Genomic DNA, 20,062 nt, shown 5'->3' with positions numbered 1-20,062 from the left:
GAGTCGGGGTGATGCAGAGAGGAGGTGGTACCTCTTGTGTGGAGGCCAAAGACTGCAGACAGTTCAGCCACATCAGGTGGGTTGTTCATGTGAATTAGATGGACCTTGATGTTCTCTTTAACGCTCATGTTGTATTACATTGAAACCCTAGCTTCAACACTTTAAAAAGTTCTTATTAGCAAGTAAATTACAGATTGAACTTCTGAATTGTTTGCAGCCATTTTTTTATTCCAAACATGTATGTTTTTGTAAACCTGACATTTCCCAAACAGTGCAAGTGAATCAGAAGTGACTGCTTAGACTTTAATACACGTGACATTGTGAGGCAGTACAACCTCCCACCAAAATTCCTCAGTGGAAATGTACATGGATGCATCAGTAAAGTTCTGGAAATGCAGATAGCGTGGGTGCCTGCCATGCAATTAATCACTCGTAAAGCTTTTAAACTCACTCTGCCAGTCACACCGTGCACATTAGAATTAAAACAACAACAACAACAAAGAAAAAACCTTAACACAGTCTGAAATCTAGATCATTGTGCTATAAAGCATTGCACCATGTTGGGAAATTTGTTCACTTATTCCCCCCCCATGTGCTGAAAATTCAGAAGACATCCTAGAAGTTTCATTTTGGCCCTACTGGCTCTGTATTCTCCCTTCAGCCACTCTTTGAATATTCTCCACTGTGTATATTATTACTCTATATATCAAAATATCAACTAAAAGTGTGCATACTAAAGCATTTCTGAAATGATGCTCACTTTCTGCCTTTTGTCTACTAAAGGCTCCAAGTGACAATCCTTTCCAGCACCTCTAAATTTTGAGAAGTTTGAGCCAAGTATACAGTTCACCAGATGTACGTTTCACACGTAACCCAGACGTAACTGCACGCACCTGGCCATAATGCCTTACCCAAAAATAAAAGTCATAAATAACCTTTTAAAAAGCCACCATGCTAGGGTTCAACAGGTAGCATACAGCACACGGATAGTCTGGGGATCTGCTATGCTTCCGCATGGAAAACAGATGTTCCCAGGAGTGCTGTTGGGTTTTTGTTTTAAACCTCATTGCCTTTGGCTCAAGGGCAGTAGCTACATGATTTGGTGAAGGAGGACTTCCTAGTGGATCTTCTACAAGGTCTACCATACCTCTGAGTACCCACGATGCTGACAGTTTTCCTAAAGAACTGCCTGAGGAAACCTCAGTGCTGAGTTATTCGGAATGGATGCCTGTCAGTTGCCACTAAGCCAGTGGACCCTGCCCCTCCTGCTACTGTCCCCTTGTTTCTAAACATGGCCTCTTCTTTGTGACAGCTCTATGGCCCACTTGGAGGATGTTCCAAACCCTCCTGAGTCCTATGTAAATTAAGCATAAGCAAAACTTTTTTTAAAAAAGGGGCACTGTTTTACTCCATTTTTACAAAGGTCCTTTTTCATATTTAAAAAGCATTTCAGTTCTCTGAACAGTTGGTTAAAACCACATTGAAGATTCAACTAAAAGCTGAAGGAAACTGAAATAATACTGCTCAGGAGAATATCTTATAGGATTCCACAGTGAACCCATGGAAGCAGGAAGGGGAGAAAGTAGAACATACTGCAGAATTTTCAAATAATATTCTGGAGGGGTAACACAGATGTACTGATCCACCCCATCTGCTTCCCCTGAGAGCATAGAGAGGGCTTCTGAGCTGGGAAGGAGCTTGTGAACTGCACAAGTTGAGAGAGCGCTAACGATATGCTTGACTTCTCTTATCACTGCACAAAATGCTTAACTCCCCAGTCCCCGTAGCCCACCTGCTACTCAGCATGATCAGACCAGCAGAGGCATCATCGTTCCCCAGACAGGTTCCTGGGGAGGCTTTCAGTATCTGCTGGTGGTGATGCCAAGGCTGGTTTTCTTAAAACCTGCCTTTATAAAGTCTTAGTGACCTCCTGGGTATACAGCTGCTCATGTGGGTCCACCCACGCAGAATCAAGCAGAAGCAAATAGGTCCCAGCTCTGAGACTGCCCACAGGAGTCTACCCTTCTCCAGTGGGGCTTTGCTGGTGGGCAGAACATGGGCCTGCGAATCACCCTTCTACACTGTCACCAACGCACCTACACCCCAGCAGGAGGCAAGTTAGTTGCTCTAAGTGCATGTGGCCAAAGCTGTTGATGGTACTGTTCCAGAAATATCACCTAAGAATCCTAAATGATTCATTAAAGAAAACATGGCATTATGAACAAGAGTCCATCAAAGGAAAGCTGCAAATGGCATCCCATTCAAAAAGTCCACATGCCACTGCATTTTGCCACCCTGAAGCAAAATGTCCCTGAAGTGTTCTCTGGGGAACCTCCAGCACCTTGCACAGTGCCTGACACACAGCAGGGGCCTCATAAATGGCTGTTAATAAGTGATAAAACCCACCCAAGACTGCTTTTCTTACTGCTTTTGATAAAACTCATAAGCGAACTCTGAGTGACAGCTGCTTTCTTTGCCTCATCCTGCTCCCTGTAGCTACCTCTGTGCCTCCGTCCCTCCGTCCCACAGTTAGATGCAACATCCCTCATTTCCAGGATCAGCTTAGTTCATGCCATTGACCCTTGGTTTTTTTGGTCTATTCCCATGTTCACCAGGAAGAGAAGCATGAGGTTACATCTGTAATCTCCCTGCAGCAGAGTCAACTGCATAAGAAACCAAAAGACACACCTGCTCCATGCCAGGTTAGTACCCACCCATCACCCTCATAATTTTGCCAAAACTTTAGATATGTTTGTGAGTATTAGCCAAGTATGTGTATTAAAAATCTGTCTTCCCAGAAGTTGAGTTTGATGTCTTTTTGACAATGTTCATGGACTCCCAACATGTTAGCTTCCAGTAAAAAAGGTGCTATAAGAAAGATCCTTGGTTTTATAGATTGTTTCATCCACACTGGATGCCATGTGTATGTAGCTGGCACTTTGGCAGGCTGTAATAAGCCATTAAGACTCCATTAGACCCTGCTCTTAGCCCCATGTTTTCTGTCTTATTAGATGGTTATCCATCAGTAGGAATAGCAGCCATAGCTGTTAACAGTTATTGAGTGATCACTATGGGCCAGGTCAGTGCTGAGCATGCTACATCCATCATCTCATTGCCCTTTCAGAAAATCACACTGCACTCAAAACTAAGCAGCACAGTGCATCTGACAATATATCTACTGTCAAACAGAGAGCTTGGATACTGAAGGCCATAACTCAGCACTCACACATGCAGGGGGTGGGGAGGGGCAGTGCTCTGCTCAGATCCTTTGCATCATTTCTTTTGCATCATTTCCCTGTGTCTCCCCTGGCTGAGGATGCACCTGTGGTTGTCCTTTAGAGGACTGCCCTGAGCTACTGGAGCCATTACGCCAGCAGGAATTGAGAACAGAACGTTTACATCTCCTCTGGGTGCAGCCAGCCCCTTGATTCAGGTTGGGACACCTCTGAGGCCTAACTTTTCCTCCGAAGTTCCCCTGATCAGGCTGAGGCTAAACTCCATGGAGCCCTCCCTGAAATGACAAACATTTGCCTGGCTTTGTCTCCTTCCTTGTCCTGCTTCCCCCACTCCCTTACTGGTATCCCCTGGGAATACTTCCTTAATAAGTTACTTGCACACAAATCCTTGTTTCAGGGACTGCTTCTTGGGAACCCAATCTAAGACATTTTTTTAAAAACGGTTAAATGTCCTCTCTGGGAAGGAATCTGCAATCACCACTAGCTGGGACAGCCAGGGTGGTAGGGGAAATGAAGATCTCTCAATGAAAATTACCACAAAAAGGCAATCCCCCACAGCATTCAGACCCAATTCTTTGCTTAGGGGACAAGGATTTAGTCCTTGTGGTGTGTGAACTCTGATGCAGGATGTCCAGGATGAGACGCCATTCTGAGGTTTACCAGATGACCACATGGCATTGCTCCAAGCTTTCATCCATCATCTGTGTAGAAGCAGGGTGACATGCCTGCTATATAAAGGTGATACAAAGCAGACTTCTTGCTAGGGATCAGGTTTTCCATCCAAATTGTTGTTGGGACTCTTCCAATGAAAAGTACACATGAAAAAACACTTACAGTTCTTTAGCACACGTTAGCATGTGACTCCACACTTGATTGAGGCGATAAAGATGTGAAATGTCTTCGGGGTCTTGCCACATCCACAGTTTATATGCACCACTGCCAGCCTGGTGGATTCATTACGTGAGGTTTCTTCAACTTATTTCATCTGTCTTTTTAAACAGCAAGTTCCAAAGTACGGTAAGATTTTCATCCTTTAAAATTTGTATTCATGGACATGTACTTCCAAGATTTTAGGCCAGATATCAGTGCTTGAGTGAATTATATAACTATTTAATAGAAATAATAAAACATCGATACAAATATAAAAGACATAATCAGTATAAAAGGCTTATATTTATAAAAATACTTTAGGTAACAGTTTTCCCCTGAGGGTTGACCATGCGTGTTGCATCCATAAATATTGCTCGGCTCTGTAGCTCACTCTCCAAAGTTCAGAGTTCATCTTTAAAGGAAGTGGTGCTGGCTCCGGTCGCGTGACCCGGCCGAAGTGGCTGCCTCAGGCTGGCACCTGGGCTTGATAGAATGAAGAGAACAGCATCAGTGGGGCCTCCGAAAAATCTGGAGAAGATTTTTTTCTTCCAAATATGGAAGATACAAAGATCAAGGATGACAGGCTAGTGATCAGGTCATGTGACTGGTGTGGCAGCTCACTGGTTTTTCTGGACCCAGTCCCAACTGTCTTCATTCTCTTTCCGGTTCTTCTCAGCTTCGATAATTTCTTTGTACCTTCGGCGAAAGAAGCCCATCTGAAAGGCAGAAAGAAAGATGAGAAGCTGAGTTAGAAGTGCTGAAGAATCAGCCATTGTGACCCTAAGGCAGTCTGTCCCTGGGTAGGTGTGACCTGCACTCACAGGGCTGGGGAGGCTTGGAGGACCCCTCGGATTAGAGAAAACACTGGCAAGAAAAACATCCTGTGGAGACATTTTTCAAAATGCATGGACTTCCTGCGGGTGATATTAGGTAAGCTGTTTGTTCCTTCTAAAATGCATCTGGTGTAGTGTTTTCCAGACTGTGTGCTGGGGAATACTAGTTACTGAGAGCTGTTCAAAGGTGTTTGGGAGTAAAAAAAGGTTTCATGGCTGGGCGCAGTGGCTCACGCCTGTAATCCCAGCACTTTGGGAGGCTGAGACAGGCAGATCACTTGAGGTCAGGAGTTTGAGAGCAGCCTGGCCAACATGGTGAAACCCTGTCTCTACTAAAAATACAAAAATTAGCTGGGCATGGTGGTGTGTGCCTGTAATCCCAGCTACTTGGGAGGCTGGGGCAAGAGAATCGCTTGAACCTGGGAGGCGGAGGTTGCAGTGAGCCGAGACCGTGCCACCACTGCACTCCAGCCTGGGCGACAGAGTGAGACTCCATCTCAAAAAAAAAAGGTTTCATGGTCAAATAAGTTTGGGAAATGTGGCTTTTTTTTTTTTTTTTAGAGTCTTAATGTACAGTGGAAAGTAAAGGATCCATTACCATTAATTCCGGTGGGGACAAAAACCAGGGACCTGACATTCCCCAAGCTTATTTGGCTTTTGATAAACCTAGTATCTTGAGAGATCTTAGCCATCTGTGGAATAATTTAATAAATACTGCTCTCACATGAGAGGCTGTTTAAAGCGTCTGCAGGTCTGCATTCTACCTTGCTGTCATTTACATCTTTCTCTCAAACCCGTGGAATTTGTGCTGTCTGTGCACCACAGTCAGCAGCACATTCTCACTTAGAATGGGCGTTTCATCCTGACCCAGGATGGCAATTTCTTCTAGCTTAGTTCTGAAAAGACCCTGCCCTTTGATGTTACATTTGGTCTTACAACTTTTCACATATGGTAAGACAAGTTTCCAGTTTTTCTCACATAGTCATCACCACCAAACAGTGAAGCAACGTTTGTAGCCCAAAGCTTACCTTTCCTCCCATGCTCTGAGAGACTCGGCATCTCTCGTCCTTGGCTCACTAACATTGGTGGGCTCTGTTTATGAGGTCAGACATTCCTCTCTGCATCTTCCTTTAAACAAGGCTGACTGTATCGGGTGTACAAATACCCCAGCTCCCTCTCTCCTTGGGTGGGATAACCCTGAGGTATACGTTCTACCAGTTTCCCCATGGAGCTTGCCTGCAGAGGTAACCAGCTTGATGACAAATCTTTTATTGGCTTCCTTCCCTGCTCTCCAACAGTTTTTCCTGAGATCACCTTCCAAATAAATGACTTGCCCTCAAATCATTGTTTCAATCCCCTTGAATAGAGGAAATCAAACAGAGACACACACTTGACCTGGTGCTGGTAGGCTTGCCACACTGCAGGTTGTGGTACCATGGTATCATCAGCTTGCAATTCCCAAGTCATATTGGAAAACCCTCAAGACTCTCTGCAGTCTGCTGCCAACAGTGCATGCACATATAAGACGTGTCCTACACAAATCATGAAGCAAACCCAGCTGTCATGGGCACATCAAATGTTTTTGTTGTCTGTGTATTTGTCCTCAGGCTTCTTCACTGTGAGCCAAACATCCAGGGAAGCATCACAGCCACCCTGATGGTCATAAGCTCCCCTGAAGAAGGGAAGGCAGGTGGAGCTGAGGAGCTGTCTGTTGCCACCATCTTTCTACTTCCCTAAAGGTGGCTTATTGGCCAAGCCAAAGACGAGAACTGTCAAGAGAGCCAGCAGGTATCTTCACCCACGTTGCCAAGGAGATCCTGAGCATTCACTGTGAGGGGAAGTCGATAAGGTGGTGCAGTTTGAATGACTGGGAAAGAGCAGAAGCTTTCTTAGAACAACTGGCAAGAGTCTTGTGTTCTGAGCTTCAATCCTCAAGGCCAGTTTTGTAAACAGATATTGAGTTCCTGGTGATTTCAGCCCTGGAGGTTTCTTCCCAGCATAAGACCACATTCATCAGAATGCCACGTTCTGACGCCCCCACACATATACTTTTCTCTCCTGAAACCTCTTCACCTTCTCCCCTCTGCAAGAGATGTGGAAAAGGTGCTTGGCCAGAATTTTCTGGATAATTAAGAAAAAGTCATAGACATCATCCCCACAGCACACGCACAGAAGGCCAGAAAAACGGACCAAGACTGAATGGAAATCTAAGAAGCTACTGCTTGAAATGTCATTCTTTGCGATAAAGATATGGTTGGCCAAGAAAACATGACCAGATGTGGCTGGTCACATACCATGAAGGAGAATGTAATCATGAAACTGTGGAAGGATGTAACAGGGAAATAAGATTCTCTAGCACATACCTTTGGCTGCTGATGTTGTAATGTGTCAATAATCCCAGGTCACTCAGTTGTAATTCCAGAGAAGTCACATTTCCCTACCATGGCACTATCAAGCAGAAACTTAACAGTCTGCCCCCTTATTATCTCCTGCATTTGTCTTAGGACTCTTTGAAGGCAGGCTTTGTGCTTTCAATCCCCAGTACTCAGCATCTCACCTGTCCCTGGTACCAGCGATAAATTGCAAAGATGCCCACATACCCTCCACACCTTTTACCACGTGACTCTCCAGCTCTTCCCATCGTGAGGTGGAGTCTATTTTCCCAGCCTTGATTCTCCACTGAGACTAGCTTTGACAATTGGATGAGAGGGAGGAGACGTTGTGTCTGTTACACACTTAGTCCCCAAGGGGCTGTGCACACTTCCAATTACTTTCTCAGAACCCTGCCCTGCTTCCACACAAATGCCTATGTCTAACCTGCTAAGAGACCAGTTTTTTTTGAAGCCCTCCCAGACTAGCCAACTCCCAGCTGCCCGCAGAGGCACATGTAAGTCTCACTGAGCTCAAACGGCCCCACTGAGCTCAGTCCAAATAGCCAACCCACAGAACTGTGACCTGCATAGATGGATATTGCTTTTAAGCCGCTGAATACTGGGGTGGTTTGTCATGTAGCATAAGTTAACTGGTACGGACTCAATATTTTTTTTGCTGACTTAATGAATCAGACAGACAGCTGATAGGGCTCTAGATTTAAACAGCATCAGTTAGTGTGCCTTGCTGAACTAGACTTTTCACTTTTTTTTTTTTTGAGACAGAGTCTCACTCTGTCACCCAGGCTGGAGTGCAATGGCGCCATCTCGGCTCACTGCAACCTCTGCCTCCCAGGTTCAAGTGATTCTCCTGCCTCAGCCTCTCGAGTAGCTGGGATTGCAGGCGTGTACCACCCTGCCCAGCTAATTTTCGTATTTTTAGTAGAGACGGGGTTTCATCTTATTGGCCAGGCTGGTCTCAAACTCCTGACATCAAGTGATCCGCCTGCCTTGGCTTCCCAAAGCGCTGGGATTACAGGCGTGAGCCACCGCGCCCGGCCTGAACCAGACTTCTCTTGTTCATCTCTAAGAGCAAAAGCTGGCTCACTTTCTCATCACTATGCTAGTGTAAGGATTTGATACAGACAGTGTGTTAACAATCTGGAAATGATTTAGAGCACCTGAACTCACTCTTACATGTGGCTTTCATGTGCTCAAGTTTTTATGTACGCAATTCTTGCTAACAACAAGGTGAAGGCACTGTCATCTCTTGCAGGCACCCAGAAGCAAGCTTCTTTCTCTCAGTGGAGTGGTGTCAGCATTAGGCCTGAAAATCACCCCCACCCACCCCTGGCTGAAACAGCCTTGCAAGCTCTATGCCCCACTGTAACACTGCAGGGTCTCCAGTCCCGTTCCTCACACAGCCTATGCGTAATCTCTTGGATGGGAGGTCAGAGCTACCATTGATGTATGTCTTCCTTTTTTTAGAGTCTGAAGACCATTTCTTAAAACATAATGCACTCTCATGGCTAGGGAGTTGTAGGTACAGTAGTGCAGGTGCTACACTGCATTTAAGGGGCTGGGGGATACCACTCACATCACAGATATCATGTATGTGTATAAGTTTATTATAACTGTTTTCCAACAGATGGCAGTAGAGTGTCTTGTTCTCATAAAATCAGAGTTTTCTGAATTTTTTCTGACAGATGGAAGTAAAGAGTCTTTAGGAAGGGGTGCTATTTACTATTATAGTTTGCACAAAGGTACCCTATAGTCTAGCGGTGGCTCTGTCAAACTAATATTGTTTCTTTTTTTGGGGGGTGGGGGATGGAGTCTCACTCTGTTGCCAGGCTGGAGTGCAGTGGCGCGATCTTGGCTCACTGCAACCTCCGCCTCTCGGGTTCAAGCGATTCTCCTGCCTCAGCCTCCCAAGTAGCTGGAATTACAGGTCTGCACCACCAGGCCTGGCTGATTTTTATATTTTGGTAGAGATGGGGTTTCACCATGTTGGCCAGGCTGATCTTGAACTCCTGACCTCAGATGATCCGCCTGCCTTGGCCTCCCAAAGTGCTGGGATTACAGGTGTGAGCCACCGCGCCCAGCCTGGGAAGGTTATTTTCTGGCTTCGAGCCATAGTGTCTTCGTCTCTGCCTAAGAGATCAATGGGATTCTCAGACCTCTTCCAGCCCTGAAACATCATGACAGCTTTTTCTGTTTTCCCCAAAGTGAATTCAAGGCTCTAGACTGTGGGCCACACAGCTGGGTACTCAGGACTCACACTAAGGGGGAACAAGGCACAGAGTCTTTGTCCCATCTCAATTTTTCTCAAAGATTTTTGAGAAATTTTTTGAAAATTCAATTTTCAATTTTTAAAACTCTGTTAATTTTTGAAAGAAACAAATAAAACATAATTTAATAATATTTTAAAAGATTATGAGGTCTTTGAATTCACAAAACACATGCAGTTATGTTCACTTATTTAACTTTTATAGTCTTTTGAACTGTGGGATTTTAAGGTCAATTTTACCGATGAGGAAAGTAGGCAAGGCTTGATGGAGTTGAACATGCAGCTCTTGATCAGATGTCTTATAATAAGTGTCAGAATTGGGGACTTGCTAAGTAAGTCTAGGACTCTTAACTCATGTAACATAGAGACTGCCTGATTACCTCATCAAGAACGGAAAAAATATCAGTTCTCTAAAAATAAAAACTCAAAATAAGCAACCCATGAGAACAAGTCACCGAAAGTAATTTGCAAGAACCAGAAAAAAGCATGTTATCTTCTAAATGCCCTAGAGGCACAATATTATTCCCAACAGTTCTCAATAAATGCAAGTCAATAAATAAAGAACAGGTCTTCCTAGCTAACATTTTCTAATAGAATGTCAATCAGGAACGAGGAAGTGAAAAACTAAATTTAGCAAGGCTTCTGTCATCCCCTTAAGATAATGACTTCAACTAAAGATAATGGCTAAAGATAAAATATAAAAACTAAAGACTAAAGATAAACACTAAACTAAAGATAGTGACTCTGAATTTGATGATCTAACAAGTACAAATAATCCCCAAGTTACCATACCTCAACTTAACAGTTTTTTGACTTTATGATGGGTTTATTGGGGGTATTAAATGCATTTCTGACTTAAAATATTATAAGTCAAGGAGCACCTGTAGTTCCTTTGCTTAAGAGATACATGGTCTAAATCTGTAACTCTTCATACACATGCCAGGAAACCCACGAGCCCCTTCAGCCTGCTATAGTACTTCATAGCCAGTCCTACCTATTCCATTACTGCCAGGACCCAAAGTCCCCCTACACTTGGGAAATTAGCACATCCCAAGGTTAAGTAGGCCTCCTTCAGACATACACACCCGCTCATGTGAGCACGCATGGGTGCCTTGGGGAGAGCTTTGAGAAGCACTGGGCAAATCTCTGTTTTTCTTGCCAGCTGAGCCCACCCTGAAGGTGCTGGGAAATGATTAATGATGGGCTAAGCTGGATGCCCAGCAGCCCCACACTCACTTCCAAGCCAATGGAGTCAATGTTTTTCTGCATTTTTTCTGGAACCTTCCAGTGCTTGCTTCACCATTTGAGGGGCAAGGGGCTCTGTTAACTGTTCTATCTGTAGCAGAAGAAACATAGAAACCCTAGAGGAGGTGACTCAAGCCAAGCTTTGCTTGGCTGGAAGCCGAAGGAACAGTGTGCTTTCTGGTTTTTGTGTCTGCTGGTCCTGCAGCTCCAAAGAGCAGCTCCCTGAACCCTCGTAACAGACATACACAATTTTCTCATATAACCATGTATCCAAAAGCAACCAGAAAACTCCTAGGGAAACAACAGATTGCCCCAAACAGCCTTACTTAGATGGGTGCTGCATGAGGCATGAGGCCTGACTGAGTTCTGGTGTATCCACCCTGCAGCAGCAGCCTCTTCCTCCCCAGCCCCCTGCAGGGTGAGAGGGACCAGCTGGACAACACCATGACATCTGGTCTCTTGGGGGATCCTACCCGCTCCGCGGCCTTTGGGTTGCTTCCTAGACAGTGATTCTGAGGACCTAGGACAAATTCCTTTTTTGGACTAACTCAAGACTTCATGTTTATAGTTCTCTTCAGTTACTTGACTATTTACATAGCATGTCTCTGTCTCGAGATGTCGACAGTGCAACATCAGCCCAATATTTACTCCCAAGCATAAACAAGCCCCCACTGAATGTCATTGGCACATGGTTCTAATTGAGGCAGTGTGAAGGGTGTGTGTGCAAGCACATGGGCATGTGTCTGTGCATTTTTTTTTTCTTTGGAGGAGAAGCAAGGATGCCCTCCCAGACCAGTTTGAAGGGAAGGTGATAACCCAGTGACCTGTGGAGGGGTTGCCAAACCTTACACATTCTCTGAGCCATTTCACAGATTTGTTTTCTAAGTGTTTCTGCCTTAGGTCAGAAGTAATGCTCTCAAATAAAAACCATGAGCCCAAAGCCAGTCCTAAAGCAGCAGCCTCCTGGAACAGCCCCAGCTGATATAGGGTTTGAGGCAGCCCTTTTCAGAGGGCTGGCAAACACATTCTGCAGCCTGCCTCTTTGCCACTTGAGCAAGTAGGTCCTGGGCCTCCTGGGAAGAGATGGCCATAGGGCTGGCCAAGCAGTCTCACTTCCCTTTGCTCCAAACCATCTCGGTTTGCAAAAGGGTCAAATGGGAGAGAGAGGGTCCTTGGTTGACAGCAGTGAGGGAGGATATGGTCTCTCTCCTTCACTGAGTGGTGGCCTGTATGTTTTGGCAAACTGCAAACAAACAAGGACAGAGCTGGGGAGGGGAGGAGGGTGTGAGGGAGGCAGAGAGAAAGACAGGGAGGGAAGAGCTTGGAGCCCTAAATAAGGGAAGGGGGGTGTCTTTCTTCAAAAGGAGAAACACCCCATCATCTTCATTCTTTCCACAGAAACCAGGCTGGCTTATATAAGCTGAAGGTATTTCTTAAAGGTGCCAGTCACACACAAAGTTGTTATCCCTCCTGCACCTCTGAACAATTTAACTTTCTCCTCCTAAACAGGCCTTTATGATTGTCTTGAAGAGATGCCAGGCCCAGGCATCTTCCAACCCAGTCAGGAGCTGCAGGAAAGGAGAGGGGACTCATTTGGACTTTTCTTCCTTTAAAAGCGTTTCATATTTCAAAGTTTTCTTCCTGCATGGTGGTTTGGCTGGCTACTGTAATCCTCGCACATAAAGTTTAAATTATGGCTCCCAGTGTCTGCTAACATCTCAGCTTTGGGAAAGCTGATTAGGATCCATTTCAGAATTTGAAGAGCGGTCTGGTTAGCTTGGGGCCCTCATTGTGGATTTTGTATCAGAGCCAGGGCATGCTGCCGCCAAGCATGAGAGGATGCCTGAGATGCCAGCAGATGGGCTTTCTTGAAGGCCGCCAGGAGCTGCACAGGGTCAGAGGCAGATGAGGGGCTGGTCTGGCTGAGCACATCAGCAGGGAGCCTGGAGCTCAGCTCTGGAAAAGACACTTGCTGACCCGATAAGGGCTTTCTGATTTAGGTAAACAGTAGCACCACAGTGCATGTGTAGGTGGGGCCAGGGGCTGGTGGCACAGGCCAAGTCCTGCTCACCTTCAGGGCTTTGCTGAAGCTGATTTTCCTAAAGGTCTTCAAGACTAGGTGAGGGCTCTGTTGTTGAGGCCAGGCATGGTGGCTCACGCCTGTAATCCTAGTAGTTTGGGAGGCCAAGGTGGGTGGATCACTTGAGGCCAGGAGCTCAAGACTAGCCTGGCCAATATGGTGAAACCCTGTCTCTACTAAAAATACAAAAATTAGCCAGGCATGGTGGCACACACCTATAATCCTAGCTACACAGGAGGCTGAGGCAGGAGAATTGCTTGAACTCGGGAGGCGGAGGTTGCAGTGAGCCAAGACTGCACCACTGCACTCCAGCCTGGGTGACAGAGTGAGACTCTGTCTCAAAAAAAGAAAAAAAAAAAAAAAAAAAGAAACAGACTAGGTGAGGGCTGTTGTTTATTTATCTTTGTCCCTTTGCCCAGGGCCTGCCACCTAGCAGGGACCTACTACTCTTTGCCTAGTGAAGGTGCTGGCCATCTTGCAAGCATAAAGCATGCAGACCTTCAGGCTTGTGTGGTGCTGTGAATGCGGCGGCATGGCCAGCTGCTCTGCTCAGCTTTCAGTACCATGTCACGATTCACGTTTATGCAACACTTTTGGGAACAACCACTTTTGGCTCAGGTGCTCAAGGCAGCAGCAAATGACCATAGGTAGCAATGCCAAGAGCTACTCTAGAAGGACATTCAAGAGCCACAGTTCTGTAAAGGGAAGAGGACTTCAACACTGTCCCCGCCAACCGCTGTCTTCAAAGGCCCTCAGTGAAGTGGGCAACCGGTCAGCAGTGGCAGCTGGGTAACACTCAGTGGCTTTCCCCTTGAAAGGAATGGAGGAAATTACATATGGAATATGGCAATAAGCCGGAAACATTAAGACCTCCCGTATAAGTCAAATATGAGGCTGGAGTTTAGACCATCAATTAACAGGTCTTTGGGTTACTGCACCGTACTGTCAGTGTGATACCGAATCACTATTCACTACACATAATGTATCATTCTTAGGTTGTAGACATGGGAATCAGAGTTGACAAGAGGTCTGTAGTTGAAGTTCTAGAAATACGTAGGTCTTTAAAATAATCCTACATTTCAATTGCCCTTTTAACCTCTTATAAAGTCTTTTGAGACTTTATAAGTCTCAAAAGTCATAGTTAGCCTTTTGAGAAAAAAAATTTTTTTTCCCTAAAGAAATCCCCGCCAAGCCCCTTATCACATTACAACACTGCCTCAACAGACTGCACACTCTGACATAAATGCTGCACCAACATTTTCTGTTCGCCTCCTCTTCCCCAAAGGAGTTCAACTGTGATTTTATCTATGACACTATGGGAGAGAGATGAGGTTTCATCTACTTTAAAATAGAACAAAACTTCTAGTTAGGCGAATTTTTGTTTGTAATAGTGACTTTTAGGGAAAAGACACGGTGGCTCACACCTGTAATCCCAGCACTTTGGGAGGCCAAGGCAGGCAGATCGCTTGAGGCCTGGAGTTCGAGACCAGCCTGGCCAACATGGTGAAACCCCGTCTCTACAAAAAATACAAAACTTAGCCAGGCTTGGTGGCAGGCACCTGTAATCCCAGCTACTCAGGAGACTGAGGTAGGAGAATCTCTTGAACCCAAGAGGCGGAGGTTGCAGTGAGTCGAGATCATGCTACTGCACTCCAGCCTGAGTGACAGAGTGAGACTGCCACAAAAAAAAAAAAAAAAAGAAAAGATTTTGCCCATATTTTGAACATCATGCATGTGACAGATAAAAGACAGCCACTAAGGCTTTGCCACTTCTCCCATTGAGAAGCAGGGTCTATTTCCCCTCTCTTGAACCTAAGCTGGCATATGACTGCTTTTACCAACAGAATAAATGATGCTATGCGCCAGCTGTGGGCTAGCATTTAAGAGAACTGGCAGCGCTCTCTTTCAGCCTAAGCCACCACATAAAAAGTCAGACCATCTGCTGGAAGAACCACATGGAGAGGCCCTGAGTCGACATGGAGAGGAAGAAGGACTTGACTGAATCCAGCCTTCCAGCTGTCCCTACCAAGGTGCTAGGCACGAGAATGAAGCTGTCTTGGACTCTGAAGACCAGCTTAGCCACCAGGTAAATGCCACTAAGTGACCTCACTCAATGTCATGTGGGACGGAAGAATCACCCCGCCAAACTCTTCCTGGATCCCTGACCCAGAAATTTGTCAGATGTAATGGTTGTGAAAAGCCACTCAATTTGGGGGCAGTTTGTATGCAGCATAGCTAGCTGGTATGATACAACAGCCTGCAATTCAGGCAGCAGCAGCACTAACAACGATGAAATCCTGCAGGAGCGAACTCCTTTGGAGTGCCTGCCTAATTGTTTTCTTTTCTGAGAGTCTCCTCCCCAGTATCCCCTAAACCACCATCCTGCATCTTTCTCCCCCACTAGCCTCCGTGGGAGACATGTGACCCACATTGGGCCGGGTGGATTCTCTCCCTGCCAACTCCCTTCCTCCCTTCCACAGTTGATGGGAGTAGACATTTGACTAGAGCTGGGCCAGGCAGATCCTCTCTCCCAGACATGTGGGACCAGGAATCAGAGGTGGCTGATCATTCTGCGTCTGTGGCTAGTAGTCCTTGAGATGCAAGTTTGGAGGGGCTGGAGGCAACTATCTCCCTACGATGTGTAGGGAAACATAGAGAAAGCTGGTCTGCGGTGGGAGGAGAATGATGCAGATGTGTAGCCAAGTAGAGAGAAGGGGCTTCCTTCTGTTGACCTTCCTTCTGCTGGGAGGGGGCGACAGGGAGTGAGGCAAGCCCAGCCTTGTCTCCTAGCCTCCTCTAAGCACCACTCACTCAGAAAGCCCAACACCAAGCTCCTCCTCTTGCCAAACTAATTCGAATCTTGCCTTCCCCACCCTGATTAAGGGCACCCATCCTTTGTCTGAACTTATCTTAAGGAGAGACAGCTATTCTTTTTTTCTCCCTGACCTCTCAAGTCCAACTGGTCAGCAAACCCTGCCTGTCCTACCTTGACCCATGGCAATGGCCCTACTCTTGCCCCCACACTGTCCCTAGATCTCTCTTTCCTTTTAGAGACAGGGTCTTGCTCTACCACCTGGTGCAGTGGTATGATCATAGCTCACTGCAACTTCAAATTCTTAGGCTCAAGTAATCCTCTGGCCTTGGCCTCCCAAAGCACTGGGATTACAGGCATGAGCCACTGCACCCAGCCCCAGATCTCTCTCTCGACACAGATCTGGTCATGCCACCACTCTGCTCACAGACCTCCCATGCTCCCCCTTTGTCCTGGTTAGCAGTGGCCTTCACAACTGTGGCAGATGGTCTTGCTGCAGGTCAGTGACTGCCCTGCTGTGACAAACTTTACAAGCTGCTCCCCACAAACCCTGCTTATTTTCCCATCTCTTCCTTCCCTCTGGATGGAATCTTCATCTACCCTTCCCTGCCTGGAAAACTCAAACCACACTCAAGGTCAGACTCGAATGACACCTCATTTATGAAATGTCCCCTGGCTTCTGTGTGCTAAGCGCAGTGCTAAACATTTTCCTTGCATAACCTCTACATACCAAACTGGAGGTGATGGTCTCCTTTTTACAGAGGAAGAAACTGAGGGTCACAGAAGGTAAGCAGCCCCCTTAAGGCCTCATGTCAGGCAAGTGTGAGAGTCAGGATTGCTGCCCACAGCTGTCAGCCTGAAAGCTGCTCTCATCTACCACACTGTTCTCTGTGACCTTTTAATCCTCCCTCCTCCTTGGGGGCAAGGGAGGGGGACTCATGGTACCTTCTTCTCAGTTTCCAGAGCAGTTACTGCGCAGCACTCACCACCCTCCATTATGCCTGCAGGTCTATTGCTAGGTGGTGAGGCGGTCAAGGGCAGGGAAGGGCACAGTTATTGCTGCATCCCAGTGCCTAGTCCAGGCAAAGCAAGGACTGGGGCAAAGCAAGCGTTCGAGAAATGTGAGCCGAAATGAGATACTGCTCTGGGTTGACTAGCAAAGCTGTTTTGACCCAGGTGGCCTCATTCAACAGCCTCCTCAAAGCTTTCCTGCCACCTGTTAGTTATGGCAAGCCCTGGTCTGGGCACACGGTGTGTCCCTGGTGGCCGTGACTGCCCTCTCCCTCCCAGTCTGTGGCAGAGGGCAGAGTCTGCCTTCTCAGGTCCTGGCTCTTTGGATCCCACACAGCTGGGTGACCTCAGGGTTCTCTGCATCTCCTGCAACCATGCTTTCTTTAAACAAACACAGCAAAAGCAAGGCAAAGCAGGTGGTGGGCTGGAGGAGGCAGGGGCTGTGCAGAGGAGACAGGACACCCCTGAGAGGTAGAGCCAGGTGGGGCGGCCAGAAGGAGGGCATGCAGACTACAAGGGGAAATGGGGCACGGCCACAACACTCCCCGCTCTGTGCCTTGTCTGGTTCCACACACCCAGCCATAAAGGACACAGCTCCTCTCATTTTAAGAGCCCATATAAAGGCAGAAGGAAGTCACATACACACACACACACACACACACACGCATGCACACACGCGCGCACACACACCCACACACACTCATGCACCAAAGCCCTCAACTCAGCAAGAAGCCTTGTCTTTTCAGATGCCAAACACTGAGCAGGCTTTGTTCTCCACCTACAAACCAGAGGCTGTCTCAGCAGGAAGGAGTTGGAGTTGGAGAAAAAGGAGAATTAAGAATCTATCTGGCGATGTGGATTAAATAAACAACAAATTGGCAGATTGTTTTTAAAAGGTAACATCCACTATTGGCAAACAGACATTTCTGATACACTGCTTGTGGGAGGGTGAATTGGTATGACCTTTCTACAGGGCAATCTGCAATAGTAATAAAAGGCTTAGGCCGGGCGGGGTGGCTCACGCCTGTAATCCCAGCACTTTGGGAGGCTGAGGCGGGAGGATCACCTGAGGTCAAGAGTTCAAGACCAGCCTGGCCAACATGGCAAAACCTGGTCTCTACTAAAAATACAAAAAAAAAAAAAAAAAAAAAAAATAGCTGGGTGTGGTGACAGGCGCCTGTAATCCCAACTATTCAGGAGGCTGAGGCAGGAGACTCGCTTGAACCCGGGAGGGGGAGGTTGCAGTGAGCTGAGATCACTCCACTGTACTCCAGCCTGGAGACAAGAGCAAAACTCCATCTCAAAATAAATAAATAAATACAATTTTTAAAAAGCTTAAAATATACACTCCTTTTGATGGCAATTCTATTTCTAGGCTTTCAACCTAATGACATATTGAAAGATTTGTGCAAATATTTGGCTCCAGGGATATTTAATGTGGCACTGTTAAAAGAAGTGTGAAACAGAAGCAACCTAAATTCCAGTATCAGGGGACTGGATGAGTAGACTGCAGACACTCTACAGCTTTAAGATGTGCTGGAAACGTGCTTTGAACAATATGGAAAGATGTTCACAGTACTGTCTTCGGGGAAAAATAGGTATACGTTTTTCCCAGATTAATAAATCAAATCCAGGCCAGGTGCGTTGGTTCACACCTGTAATCCCAGCACTTTGGGAGGCTGAGGTGGGAGGATAGCTGGAGGCCAGGAGTTCAGGACCAGTATGAGAAACATAGTGAGACCCTATGTTTACAAAAAAATTAAAAAATGAGCCAGGCATCGTGCATGCCTATAGTCCCAGCTACTTGGGAGGCTGAGGCGGGAAAACAGCTTGAGCCCAGGAGTTAGAGCTATGATTGTGCCACTGCCTTCCAGCCTGGGCGACAGAACAAGACCCCATACTTAAAAAAAAAAGGAACCCACTGCTTTTAAATTTAGAGGTACTTCACCTGAAAATATGCTGAGTATATTACTGTAAAATTAAACTAATACACTATTCAAAAATAAGTTGATGTTATGAGAATGCCTGGTCTATATCTATATATGCAGAGAAAAAGGTCAAAATGAGGCAATACTATGCTCATCATGGTTATTTCTGGGATATGAACTCCTGGTGTTTTACAACTTTTTTGGTAATTGATATGTTATCATGTTAGGTCAATACATACATATTATTTTGTAATCCCAAAGAAATTAGTTGTCTTATTTTAAAATATCCATCTATAATACTCTAAGAGGCTGTTTTCACCTACATCTGAAATTTGTAATTCTAGAGAAGTATGGACTTTGGTGTCAGGAAGTTGCAGTTATGGTCCCTGGTGCTGTTTTGGAGCCGGGGACACAGTGGAAACAAGGAAGAGACAGACCTTCATCAGCTAAAGCCTCCAATACCATTACTGATGAATAGAGAGGCTCTGAAGGAAAAGGACTCCGGGTCTCTGAAAGGAGAGTGTGAGGCAAACAAATCATCCTAGACATGGGGATGAGGACACCCCTTTCTCCTTGAGAGAGTGATGCTTGAGGCAGGACAGGTCTGCACCCTGGGCCACCTCCAAATGAACCACCATGAGGTTGGGAGAAGTTATGATGAAGCTACTCTGGACTGTAGCCCATCTCAGTTACTCAAGGTTTCTGGTCAGAAATCTTCCTCACATTCCTCAGAGGAAAAGAAGGAAGAATTGTTCTATAGTTCGCCTTCTGATCTTTTTTAAGCAAATGGGAAATCGCCCCCTCCTGGCAGTCGCTCCCAAGACTTCCGTTTTGGAGTTAGGTTCTCACCATCCTATGTTAGGGCTCTAAGGGAAGGTAAGAGAAGAGAAAACTGAGACTTTTGCCCTCACTCTGAAGTGGTCCAAATCCTCAGTTGTGAATGGCCTCAACGGGAGCCAAGATTCCACTCCCTGCCTGAAGGGTCACTGTCCTTCGCTGTACTGGTGCCATGAAGGAAGCTCTAACAGGATACTCCTTCTTCCCTGGAAAGGCAGGAGAGCTGGGCATCTATACGTGGGGACCCCAGGGGGACCTGCAATCACCAGACTCACCTTCCAGAGCAGCACGGCCAGCAGCAGGAAGATGAGGATTCCCACCAACAAACTGATGGCGATGATCCACCCCACGACGTAGCCACGGGGCTCCAGATTGTGCAGGGCCTCGAAGACCACCTAGGAGGCAACGCAACAGTGAAAACATTTCCTTTTTTATTTTTTTTTTTGAGACAGAGTCTTGTTCTGTCACCCAGGCTGGAGTGCAATGGCACAATCTCGGCTCACTGCAACCTCTACCTCCTGGGTTCAAGTGATTCTCCTGCCTCAGCCTCCCAA

The 20,062-nt window shown here is 46.3% G+C and overlaps 1 protein-coding gene and 1 long non-coding RNA gene across 2 annotated transcripts in view; one reads left to right on the top strand and one right to left on the bottom strand.

The window, feature by feature from the left end:
• Window positions 1-207: 207 nt before the first annotated feature.
• ITGA9 (integrin subunit alpha 9) overlaps window positions 208-20,062 on the bottom strand; it is a 371,697-nt gene continuing 351,842 nt past the window's right edge. Inside the window, exons 27-28 of the mRNA XM_004033838.5 lie at window positions 19,784-19,903; window positions 208-4,822 (exon numbers count right to left, since the gene is read on the bottom strand). Coding sequence (XP_004033886.5) covers window positions 4,724-4,822; window positions 19,784-19,903 — 219 coding nt within the window. The 3' untranslated portion in view covers window positions 208-4,723. The remainder of the gene's footprint in view (window positions 4,823-19,783; window positions 19,904-20,062) is intronic.
• On the top strand, window positions 2,616-19,827 carry LOC109026350 (uncharacterized). The gene is made up of 5 exons (XR_004069844.3): window positions 2,616-2,702; window positions 4,783-5,036; window positions 6,547-15,006; window positions 17,490-17,639; window positions 19,723-19,827. It is a non-coding gene; the product is annotated as an uncharacterized lncRNA (long non-coding RNA).

This window comes from Gorilla gorilla, chromosome 2 (assembly GCF_029281585.2).
Source record: "Gorilla gorilla gorilla isolate KB3781 chromosome 2, NHGRI_mGorGor1-v2.1_pri, whole genome shotgun sequence".
Taxonomy (NCBI): Eukaryota; Metazoa; Chordata; class Mammalia; order Primates; family Hominidae; genus Gorilla; species Gorilla gorilla.
The sequence above is the reverse complement of the archived record's forward strand: the minus strand, read 5'-3'. Positions and strand labels throughout refer to the sequence as shown.